The sequence below is a fragment of the Elephas maximus genome, chromosome 5 (assembly GCF_024166365.1).
Source record: "Elephas maximus indicus isolate mEleMax1 chromosome 5, mEleMax1 primary haplotype, whole genome shotgun sequence".
Classification (NCBI taxonomy): Eukaryota; Metazoa; Chordata; class Mammalia; order Proboscidea; family Elephantidae; genus Elephas; species Elephas maximus.
This window is the reverse complement of record NC_064823.1, coordinates 122,838,060-122,850,265: the sequence shown is the minus strand read 5'-3', so window position 1 is coordinate 122,850,265 and position 12,206 is coordinate 122,838,060. Positions and strand designations below refer to the sequence as shown.

The 12,206-nt window shown below is 45.1% G+C and overlaps 1 protein-coding gene across 5 annotated transcripts in view; it reads left to right on the top strand.

The window, feature by feature from the left end:
• Positions 1-6,928, top strand: part of TBC1D1 (TBC1 domain family member 1) — a 285,823-nt gene extending 278,895 nt beyond the window's left edge. For all 5 annotated transcript variants that reach the window (XM_049886361.1, XM_049886362.1, XM_049886364.1 and 2 more), the window contains 2 exons: positions 760-933; positions 6,416-6,928. In XM_049886361.1, coding sequence (XP_049742318.1) covers positions 760-933; positions 6,416-6,616 — 375 coding nt within the window. In that variant the 3' untranslated portion in view covers positions 6,617-6,928. The remainder of the gene's footprint in view (positions 1-759; positions 934-6,415) is intronic.
• Positions 6,929-12,206: the final 5,278 nt, after the last annotated feature.

Genomic DNA, 12,206 nt, shown 5'->3' with positions numbered 1-12,206 from the left:
ACAACTCGAGCTTTGTTTCTTATTCACTCATCTGTGCGGGTGACATTTGGGTTTGGGCTCATTTCTGCATCTCTTATGTGCAAGGAGGATTTTTAGTAAACAGTTCCATTATTTAGCTCTTCTTGTAACTCTGAAAACCCAACTGAACTATAATTAAGCTTTGACTCGGTGACTGTGCATACAGGGTTGTGATTATTTTCTCCTTTTCAACCTTAGTTGGTGTATCTAGGCTTATAGAATTTTCAGAGAAAAGAATTCAGTACTGGAATAAGAGCTTAAAATAGCTTTTTAGAAAGCCTTATTAAAAATGGGAAACTCTGGTGGCACAGTAGTTAAGCACTATGGCTGCTAACCAAAAGGTCGGCAGTTCGAATCTACCGAGTGCTCCTTGGAAACTCTTTGGGGCAGCTCTGCTCTGTCCTATAGGGTCACTATGAGTCAGAATTGACTCGATGGCAACGGGTTTGGGTTTTTTTTTAATTAAAAATGAGGTTTTGCCTTTTGAAACCTATACTTATTGCTACCTTAGAATTATTTATAGATGTTTCTCATATCCTTTCTTCCCAAATAAAACTGTTACCTTCTCAGCATATAGAGACTTTCTTATTTGTCCCGTATAGCACCAGGCATCGTGCTAAGCCTACAAAAAAAAAAAAAAGTAGGTGCTTAATGGATGCTATTGAAATGTGTGTTTGTGTGTGTGTGTGTGTGTGGTTTTTCTCATTTTCCAGTGCCTGATGACTTTTCTGTGTATAACAGGTGTTTGAGATGGACATTTCTAAACAGTTACAAGCTTATGAAGTTGAGTACCACGTGCTTCAAGAAGAGCTTATCGATTCTTCCCCTCTCAGTGACAACCAAAGAATGGATAAATTAGAGAAAACCAACAGCAGCTTACGCAAACAGAACCTTGACCTCCTCGAACAATTGCAGGTAGAGCGTGTTTATAAAGCAGCTTCCTGAACCACAAGTATATGGTAGTTGATTAACTCACCAAAGGCACCAGCAGACCGGGCTTTCCCATGACCAGAGGACCTTTCTCTCGCCCTGATCTTTTTATAGTTGAGATCAAAGGTATCCTAGGAGAACGGGTCGTTTTATTTATTAAGGAGCAGACAGATTATCCTGTTCTAAGGTCAGACAGTCCTGGAGCTTTCTGTGAGGCAGTTTCTGCACTTACCCCTTCCAGGAGAAGGACCCAGAGTGAACTTGGCTCAGGATGATGTGGCACAGTTAGCTAAATGCCAGCGATTGTGCTTTGAGAATGACAAGGGAATCCAGGCTTTAACTTCTGCAAGGGAAACCAGCTAAGACCATCAGAGAGGAAAGGGACACAGAAATCTGCCTAACAGAACAGACCGTATGATCATTATTTGTGAGTGCTTGGTGCAAGTACAAAGATTTGATTAATGAGGGGCACAGTTCTCCCTTCTAGAAGCTTCCATCTTAAACATGGATAAAAGCAGATGAGGACATACAAAAGAATGGCAAATAAAGACACAGAAGGGTGAGACAGGGCAACTGCTGAGGTGCAAGAGACCTGAATCTTGCCAGACCCCAGTGTTGTCCCCACCTTCACTGTGACCCTGGGCAGACTGTTAGCCCTGTCTGTCCTGATTCCCCTGTCAGTGTGAGATGAGGAAAAGAATCCCTAACTGCTCAGCATGCCCCTTTGTCAAACACAAGAAGTAAAGTAACCATACATTCTCCTTTTTTAATGTGACACATGGGTGGCAATAGTGTCAGCGTTAGGGATTATTTTGAGGGTGGGTTTTTTTTTTTCTGTTGTTCCTGTGAAGAAAATACATATTTTCACCCAAAATATGTATTATATATATTCCTGGAATAAACTTTCTGTCTTGAACTGAGGCTCTGATATTTCTCTGGAAAGTTGCTGCTTTGCAGACAACTCTTGGCAACACTGTGAGAAAGGCCAGCATTGAAGAGCCTGACAAATCAACCCTTGTCTAAAATGCATTCCTCCCAGCAGGGCTTAATCCCAGTAGACCCTGGTAGGTATTTGCTGTAGAGGAACAAAGACAAATGCTTCTCCTGTCCAGTCCTAACTACCAGTCATATTCTGACATGTAGCTCCTTTTTTTTTTTCGCCCTAAGATTGAGCTGTTCTAACTGAAAATATGCCTGTGTACAATTTCTCCAGGAAGTCTTGGCTTAATGTGAAGGGCTTTGGAAACTAGGGAAGTCTCAGGGGGATAAAGAGCCTTGTCTGGCCTGTGAGACTATGGGGTGTGGAGGGTAATTTTAATTGGCCTCCAAGTAAGACTTGTGCCCCTAAAATATAACATGATGGACACGTTTCTAACAAAGCGCACATTCGCCTTTGAAGCATTTGGTTTGTTAAAATAGGCTGCACTCAAATGAAAGGTTTGTTTTCCTGGGCTAATGAAAACCCTGTGGGCCACCTGGAGCACCTGTTGGATCTGCAGCTGATCATGGGGATGGCGCAGGACCAGGCGGCATTTTGTTCCGTTGTAGGTCATCATGAGTTGGGGCAAACTCAACCGTATCTAACAATAATAGCAACGATGCCCAAGTGGTTTCTTTGTGACAAAGGGCGGAAAGCAATTGTGTGTTGCTTTCTGTGATACTCTACCCCTTTTGTGAAGACAGAGACTTGTGGAAAACTGCTCAGATATCTACTGTTGCTGTCAAGTCGATTCCGACTCATAGCGACCCAGGTATCAACAGTTCTCAGGAAAGGCATCAAACTGTAGTGGGTGATAACGGATGTTCTCCCTGCACTGATTTTTCTCTTGACTGGGTGGTCTACTCCTGGTGGTGTCTCTCGTGACCACAGTTTAGGCACATCCACCAGTTTTTGCTGGGTCCTTGCTGTGCTGGGAACCAGGGGCCACCACGGTGTATAAGGCCCTACTGCTCTCAGAGTTGGGGTATGGACTGTGGCGTATCAATCGTGGGTGTCTCTATACCACTTTCCCGTTACCCTCTTTGAGTCACAAAGATTCACTGCCTTTTAGCCAGACTGTGTAAGTTCTTTGGGGATCATGGTCCTTTTCTCTTTGTAATTTTCATAGATTGTCCAAAGCTAGTTGTTCAATACAATACTGAATTTTCATAGGTATATATTTTTTGTTGTTGCAAAGTATCAAAGTTGACCTGTTTCCTAGCTTTCTCCTCTTCATATAGTTGTTAAGCATACCGAAGCCCCATTTATTTTCTTATTGTTAAACACTTAAGAACGCAGTCTATAAGCTGGAGACCTAACTGTTCAGCCTGTTTTGTCCAGCCAAATACTTCAGACTATTGCATAGACATATCTAACAGTGCTAAATACTAATGCATTTAATTTTTCATAATAATCAACTACAAGTTACTGCAAGCCCATACCGAGTGAGGTGCTGTGGGAGGCCAGACCCACAGGAAGGACAGGGTGTGCTTCCTACCATTGTCATCGTTGCTAGCTGCCATCAAGTGGGCCCCTGACTCATAGCGACCCCATGCATAATGGAATGAAATGTCACCTGGTCGTCCGCCCTCCCCGTGATTGGTTGCAGATCAAGTTGTTGTGACCCATAGCGTTCTTGTTGGCTGGTTTTCTGAAGTACAGTCATGCATTGCTTAATGTCCATGATACGTTCTGTGAAATAGGACATTCTGTGATTTGGACGTTCTGTGAACGCCTGGGTCCACGGGACTGGGGCTCCCGGGCACACAGCCCACGGGCTGCTGTGCAGAGCCAGCCCCAGCAGCTCCCGCTGCAGAGCACTCAACCGGGTCCCGACGGGTATGTGGCGCGCAGCCCCATGAAGGTCACAGCTGGGAGGCTCCAGGCACAGATGGGGCATCAGGGAAGCAGTTTCAGCAACAGGGCACCCCTGCGATGCCTGCTGACCTTGGGTGCTCGGGGGTTGGATCTGGCACCCACTCCTGTCAGCAGCAGGGGCACCTGTTCCCATGGATGGAGGGTGGTGGGACGGGCTCGATGTCAAATAGGGCTGTGGGGCATCCCCCTGAGGGTTCATGCAGGACCATGGACGCATATGCAGTTGGAGCTGAATGAAGGTCATGCAGCATGTAACTGTAGATCGCCAGGCCTTTCTTCCTCTTGTGTCTTAGTCTAGAAGCTCCACTGGAACCTATCCAGTATCATCGCAGCACACAGTCCTCCACGGACGGACGGGTGGTAGCTATGCACGGGTGGTAGCTATGCGTGAGGTGCATTGTCTGGGAATTGGACCCTGGTCTCCCCACATGGGAGGCAAGAACCCTACCACTGAACCACCAATGCCTCATTCCGTCTTGTTAGGAGACTAGATATTCTTGCAGAGCAGTAAATGCCCTGCAAAGTGGCCAATTACATGATATTCCTCGGAGTGCAGTGGGAGATCCTTTCTGGATGACATGGGACCTGTCCCAGGCCTTGTTGATGGGTGGGTGGGGTTGTAAGAATCAGAGAGTGTCGCTTAGCTATACAGACCAAGAATGAGCATCGCTGCCTGGAAGCTAATGCTCTGAGGACCTCAGTCGTTCTCTTTTGATTGTTCTGCTGGTACAGCCAGAGCTAGACTCTGAGTCACGAATTGTCTGTCTGGCACTAGTGTTGTCTTGTTCAAAAAACTGTTTCCCTTGTTTTGAAAATGAGGAAAATAGATGTGCCATTTTCCCGCCTAAAATAAACGGGGAAATATAAAAATCTGGACTGGATTTATAAGACAGAGTAGTGCCTTACTGAACCCAGTGACCTGAGCTCTCCAGAATGCAGCTGTGAGCTGAGGGACAGGCTGGAAAGGCCTCAGGGCCATCAGAACACATGTTGGAGTTCCTGTAGTTTGCACAGGGAACCCAGCAGTGTCCCTGGAGCCGGCTCACTCATTGTCTGGGAAGCCTGCCCCGGAGGATTGGAGAGGGAGGGATAACTGCTAGAGAGAAGCACCTGGAAGGCCTATTTAAGTGACATTAATTGTGTGCTAGGTGCTGGAGAAGGAGCCCTGGTGGTACAGTGGTTAGGCTCTCAGCTGTGAACCAAAAGGTTGGCAGATCGTACCCTCCAACTGCTCTGGGGGAGAAAGATGTGACGGTCTGCTTCTGTGAAGATTACTCTTGGAAAACCTTTGGGGCAGTTCTACTCTGTCCTACAGTATTACTGTCTTAGTCATCTAGTGCTGCTATAACAGAAATATCACAAATGGGTGGCTTGAACAGAGAGAAACTTATTCTTTCACAGTCTAGTAGACTAGAAGTCAGAATTCAGGGCGTCAGCTCCAGGGGAAGGCTTTCTGTCTCTGTCAGCTCTGGAGGAGGATCCTTGTCATCAATCCTCCCCTGGTTCAGAAGCTTCCTAGCACAGGGACTCCGGGTCCAAAGGGCACACTGTTCTCCTAGCTCTTGTTTCCTGGTGGTATGAGGTCCTCATGTCTCTCTATTCACTTCTCTCTCATATAACTCAAAAGAGATTGACTTCAGACACAGCCTAATCTTGTAGATTGAGCCCTGCCTCATTAACATAACTGCCAATAATCCTACCTCATTAATGTCATAGAAGTAGAATTTACAACACATAGGAAAATCACATCAGATGAAAAAATGGTGGACAGTCACACAGTACTGGGAATCATGGACTAGCCAAGTTGATGCATTTTGGGGGGACACAGTTCAATCCATGACAATTACAATGAGTTGAAATCAACTCAACAGTCACGGGAGGCACTGAAGATGTAAACTGAGAACCTCGCTCCTTATCTCTAGGGTGGGAATGAGGATACTGCTTCTCCCACTGAGGTAAGGCTTGTCAACCTCTTAGCATGTTTGGGGGGAAATCCCCATGTCTCTCGTGATGTCTGTTACCCTAAAGAAATTAAAAAAAAAAAAAAAAAGGGTTTCCAATAACAGCACTGTTTCTACTGCATCCTTCACACAGAAGCCATTTTGACTGTCAGTGCAAAATCAGTTTGCCCATGTAGGTATGTGCATAGTCAAAAAAGGCTAGGCTAGTAATAAATCTCCAAATCTCAATAGTTTAGCACAAAAAAAAGTTTTTCTCCCTGAAGCTCTACCTCTTCCTCAAGAAACATTCTTTGGCCTCCTCTCTATAGTTGGTGACTCAGGAACTCAGGATTCTTCCATATGGTCTTGGCTCCATCTCCACACGTGGCTTCCAGAGTAGCCACATCAAGGGAAGGGGATGCTGGAGGATCTCAGGGAGTGTTTTTAGAGCCTGTCCCAGCCTACCTGCGAGGGAAGTTGGGAAATGGAGCCTTCCCGTGTGGTGTGGCCTGGAAAAAGAAAAAAAAAAGAACTGGTAGTAAATGCCTACACTTGGCTCTGCCAAAATACGGCTCCAAAGTGCCCCAAGGCTGGACGGTGAAATGTTCAGTGGATTCCTGCTTTGTTATCACTGGGCAGTTCTGTTCTCATTTCTTCTTTTATTCTCTAGGTGGCAAATAGTAGGATCCAAAGTCTTGAAGCCACAGTTGAGAAGCTGCTGACCAGCGAAAACAAGCTGAAGCAGGCGATCCTGGCGTTAGAGCTGGAGAGGTCTGCTCTGCTGCAGACAGTGGAGGAACTGCGGAGACAGACGGCAGGGCTGAGCCGCACAGAGCCGGCCCCCGCTGACCCCGAGCCTGCGGGTGACTGACGAGGGGGGAGGTGCCTCCCCAGAGCACCCCTCCAGAGGGGAGGTTGCACCACCACCTCACACTGTCCAAGCCTTAACGAAGAGAGACAGGAGATGCTGGCGAAGAGAACGAAGCGTGAAGTGTGCTTCTCAGGGAGGAAACTGGCTTTGCCAGCACGCAGATTGTTCTGAACTAAAACTTGTGACTCAACGAGGGTGAATGTTCTGTTATTTTTGTAGTTTTAGGTTCTGATTTGGCCCTCTTCTGCTCCTGAAATCTGTACTCAGTAGATTTAGGTGGCATGGACATGAATAAATGCACCTTTATGTTTCCTTGTTGCTTCCTTTTTCAGTATCACCATGTTTGTAAAGAACTCATGAACCCAAAAAACCAAACCAGTTGTTGTCAAGTTGATTCCAACTCATGGCGACCCCATGTGTGCAGAGCAGAACTGCTCCATAAGATTTTCATGGCTGTGACCTCTCGGAAGCAGATCTCCAGTCCTGTCTTACAAGACACCTCTAGGTGGGTTCGAACCACCAACCTTTCAGTTAGTAGTGGAACACTTAACCATCTGTGCCACCCAGGGACTCTGAAGAACATGCACACTGCTATGGAATTTCAAAAGCCAAAAGGGATCGAGATGAGTCCTCTGGCAGAACGTGTGGGTACCTTGTTCATCCAAAGAGGGTTTTTGGGACTAGACTCTCAGCGTCACTGGCAGGGTGCCTTTAGCTCTTGTCCATTCTTGTTATGTACAGAGCCTAAGATGACCACTGGGAAGGACTGAAAGGGATTTCTTTAAATTGGACAACTTAAATCTTATCACTATCCTTAGTGTTTAAGGAAATTCGTTTTTGTTTTTTTAATAATAATAGTGTTTTCATACATTTTTGCTTACCCCTTTAGTATTGATTAAAATCATGATAGATGAATGTTCCATGGGAAAATCACCATTTTCTGTAGACTCTGCCAGCTATTCCTAGCTTGTGGCCAGTAGTTGTGGAGTCTGATACTTCTATCTTTGTTGTAGTTTCATATTCGTATTACAGAGTCATGTGTTTATTTTTGCTTGTTGCAAGACGTAACGCAGTCTGAAGTGGCCCTGTGAGTCTCTACCCCTTGGAAATCTGGTTCCTTGCAGAAGGAGCAGGGTACATCAGGATTTTCATCAGTGCCAAAAATGCTGGGACTTTGAAAAAGAGGGAGACTGAAATTGCAGTCAGATGTATGGCAGCTGACTACAGTTTTTCCAAGGTTGGTTATTATTGTTAGCTGCTGTCAGGTCGGCTCCCAACTCATGGTGACCCCACATACAAGGGGGTGAAACACTGCCCGGTCCTGGGCCGTCCCCATGATTAGGGGCGGATTGGACTGTTGTGATCCAGAGCGTTTTTACTGCCTGATTTTTGGAAGTAGATCACCAGGCCTTTCTTCCTAGTTTGCCTTACTCTGGAAGCTCCACTGATAGGCAAGTGGTGGCTGCACGTGAGGTACAGTTGGCCAGGAATTGAACCCAGGTCTCCCACATGGAGAGCATTCTACCACTGAACCACCTTTTTCACAGGTTTTGAACGTAACTCACAGCAGAGTGACCTCCACCCTCAGGATGATGAGGACCCTGTGCCTTCAACAAACAGCTGCTTGCAGCTGCCTGGGTCTCATTTGGTCACTGCATGAAGCTTCAGTCTTAGACCAGATTGTTTTCTTACAAAGGATTGGGTTAATGAGGCAAGTAAGTGTACAGGCAGCTGTCCCTTCCTTGACTACAGAATCACTCTGGTCTTTCTTTTTATAATAGTATCTGTGATGCTATTCCAGAAGGAGTTTCTTTTACCTCCATCAGCAGTGGGGTCTCTCTTCAGCATGGAGTAAAAAGAAGGATTGCCATATTTGGAATCTTTCTAAATCTCCTTAGCCATTTCAAAGGGAGACAAAATGCTGCCCCCAGTACCTAAATGGGATTCTTTTCTGTTCCCTGTGTCAGTCTAGCAGTTCTATGAAAAGCAAGATGACAAGTCCGGTAGTCTGTGTCCTGAGTAATTAATTCCACCAGATATGGTTGAGAGGAGTTGACATTTGAGGGAATTTTCCACATCATATTTTACTGTTTGAATGTTTAATAGTGTTGGGTTTTGGACATCTTAGTACATTACTTAAGAATATTGGCTCTGCATTAAATAAGAGCAAGAAGGCAATAAAACAATAATTCAAGCCCACACTTTTTATTGTATTTGAACTTTGGAGCTTTGCTTTTCAGCCCAGAAGTGAGTGAATGCCTCATGAACACCTTTAGGTCACAGTGTGAATATTACCTAACCATCAGTAAAATCATGTGCGCTCTATTCACGTCTGTTTCCCTTGTTACCCAAGTGTTTGTTAGGTTACAACACTTCTGCACAGGGTGTGAATATTAGCACTAATGAGACCAGCTACATCAGTTGTATGTGACAATGAGTGCTGTTACAGGATTGCACTGGGCAGAGTGGACTGTTGACAAGAACCTGTGGCTATGACATGGATATAGTCTCAGCTGGTAAATTAGAAGGGGAAAGAAAGATACTTAGAGCCAACTCATATCACTGTGTGAGGACTCTCGGAGGCAAATTTTTAAACCAAGTAAGTTTCGTTGGTTTAAAGGAGCCAGTGGTGGTGCGACAGTTAAATACTTGGCTGCTAAGTGGAAGGTTGGCAGGTCAAACCCCACCCAAAGTTTCCATGAGAGGATCTGGCAATCTGCTGCTCACAAGATTACAGCCAAGAGCAGTTCACTTCTGTCATATGGGGTGGTTATGAGGCGAAAATTGACTCAACGTCACCCGACGGTAACGAGTTAATATTGTACTTCCCTCAACACACAGATACATGTACACATGCATGTGCACGTGAAGGCTATCTTTTGAAAGCATTTATGGCCTCTTACACTTAGACATTATGAGCCTTCAAGGAGTGCACTATTGTTACATAAAACATATATAAGAATATCTTCTGTGCTGAACACTCAGTTTGGTTCCCTTTTCGGGGCTACATGTAGTCAGAACAACAATGTCCATTTGGGGATTTGTGTGTTTGGTTGGTTGGTGAACTGGATAGAGCCGCTCTGAGTGTTAGGGGATCCGGGATTTGTTACAGGAATTAGACCAAACACAGTTGTGTGAGGAGCTGGGGAAGTGAAAGGTCTAGAGGAGGTGTTTGAATCAGAGAAGTCACCAGTCAATCTAGAAGCACAACATACTCAGCTGCCAACTTGGGCCTACACGTGATGTGTAAGAAGTCTGTAGAGCAGTTGCTGCTGTATAGCAACCGCCTCTGTGGAGCTGTAGCCAGGTGTCTGGTGGTGGGCCTGGGGTCTCTCTTGGAACAATAGCTGGAGATGGAGTGGAGGAGAGTAGGGCTTAACCTGGAACTCACCAGGCATCTCTTTGTCCACCAGTCACCACATTTAACTACAATAATCTTCAGAGAAAGATGGCCCTGGAGTAACTGTTGCCTTCCAAATCTCATATATCTTTGGACCAGTTCTAACTTAGAACCATCAGGGAAGGGAAACATAGTTCTGACTTACCCAAGTCGAAACTGTATAAACCACCACAGTTAATTTTGGAACCTGCTTAATTTGGACAGTGGCATGCATGTACGAGCCATGTTGCAGAAGCCCTTCGTCCAAGTACAGCATATGTGATTAGTAATTCGTAGAGTTCAGATCCATAGATTGAGTATGACTTTGAAGGTTGGCAATGGTGCACTACTGAAGACTAAAAACTGCAGAAGACCACTGCTGGCACCAAGGACTTTCTCTCACCCATCACCCACCTCTCTGTCAAATGTTAGCAAACGTTGTACAAATTAAACCCCACAAATTGTCTGTGTGATATAAAATATTTCACAAGTTGCATTGTCTTACCTCTGAATTCTGCTTTAAAGATTCGGCATGATTCAAAAATATCTTGCATTAGGAAAGCTGGAGGAAACCTTCTACTTCATACTAGAACCACTATCTCCCACCTCGTTTTACAAAGAAGATAGCTGGGTGAGATGAGGAGACGTTCCAATCTAATGGCTGGTCACAGGGTTAGAGTTCATCCCCAATCTTCTAACTGCAGTCAGTTTTGGGAACCATGTCTGATGACTTCAAAATACAAAGCAAGGAAAAGATCTGCTTCAGTTTCATAAGGGTGATATGTATAACAAGGAGCCCAAATAAGGTTCTTTCCTGAAATAAAGGGTCTCTGAGGGTACTCCAGGCTAATTAGCTCAGACGCACCTGGGTGGGCCTGGATTTTGTTTTTTAAGCCCCCCCGGTGATTTTATAGTTTAATCAGGATTGAGGACGGCTATGGTTGATAATGGATTGAGGTCAGCCTGCCGGCTAGGAGTTTAATTGCCTTACCTGGCCTTTGTCCTTAGCCAGGACTAGTCTACATTTTTATCAGTGACCTATGTGAGGATTTAGAGACATGCCTCTCAGATGCGTGGATGCCATAAAGCAAATGCAATGAATGACAGACAGGATCTTGATTGATGTTGGCAAGCTGGAACGATGACCTAATTCTAACGAGACGCCATTTTAAATGTCAGGTTCTAAATCGATGTGTAGGACAGTGTTTCGCAAAGTACAGGTCCCAGGTCACAGCATCAGCAGCAGTTGAAAACTTGTTACAGAAGTACAAATTCTTGGACTCTGCCTCAACCTGCTAAATCCGAAATTCAGGACAAGCCCTCCAGGGAGTTCTGATAGACAAAGTTAAAGAACCATTGGTGTCGGGGAGGCGGGGTGCAGTTGGACAAGTACAAAATTGGAGAAACCTAGGTTAGCAAAATGTGAAAAAAGTCTCTTTTCTTAATCTCTGTTCTATTTTCTCTCTCCCATTGCTGTGAAGACGTTCCACATTTGAGGGGGTTATGCCACTTATCTCTGCTCCACCCTCATAGTATAAATCTGAGTAATTAAAAATCTGAGTAATTCTAGAGACGGTTTAACAGTGAGAACATGGAGTGTAGAACGTGATTACTATCATAATAGCTAAAAACCAGAGCACTGTTAGGAGCCCCTTTGACGGAATACTAGTTCACTTAATGAGGAAAGATATAATTGGCTGCTGATCAGATTGTAATTGCAGAATGATCATCGTTATTGGTTGGGTAGCAAAGGTTGGAGGGTGGCCTCAATTAGCTGCCAAGGTTTTTGATAGGTCACTAGGACCTCTGTGTGCCTGAGGATCTTTTGAATAAATAGTAAAGATGACTAAGAATGGATGATCGCCATGACTTAAACATTTACAACCACCACTACCAACTCTCCCCTGCAGAAAAGGGGCAGGTGAGTGGGAGAAGAAAAATCTGCTCCAAACCACAGAAACAAAAAGAAGGCAGAAAAATTGGGAGAGACTGTGGAAGGCAGATAACTTAATCCCAGGAGCATGGGCAGGGTAAGTACCTACGTTAGCTTCTTAAACAAACAAACAAAAAAAAAAACCCAAACCTGTTGCCATCGAGTCAATTCCAACTCATAGCAACCCTACAGGACAGGGTAGAACTGCTCCATAGGGTTTCCAAGGAGTGGCTGGTGGATTCAAACTGCCGACCTTTTGGTTAGCAGCCAAACTGTCA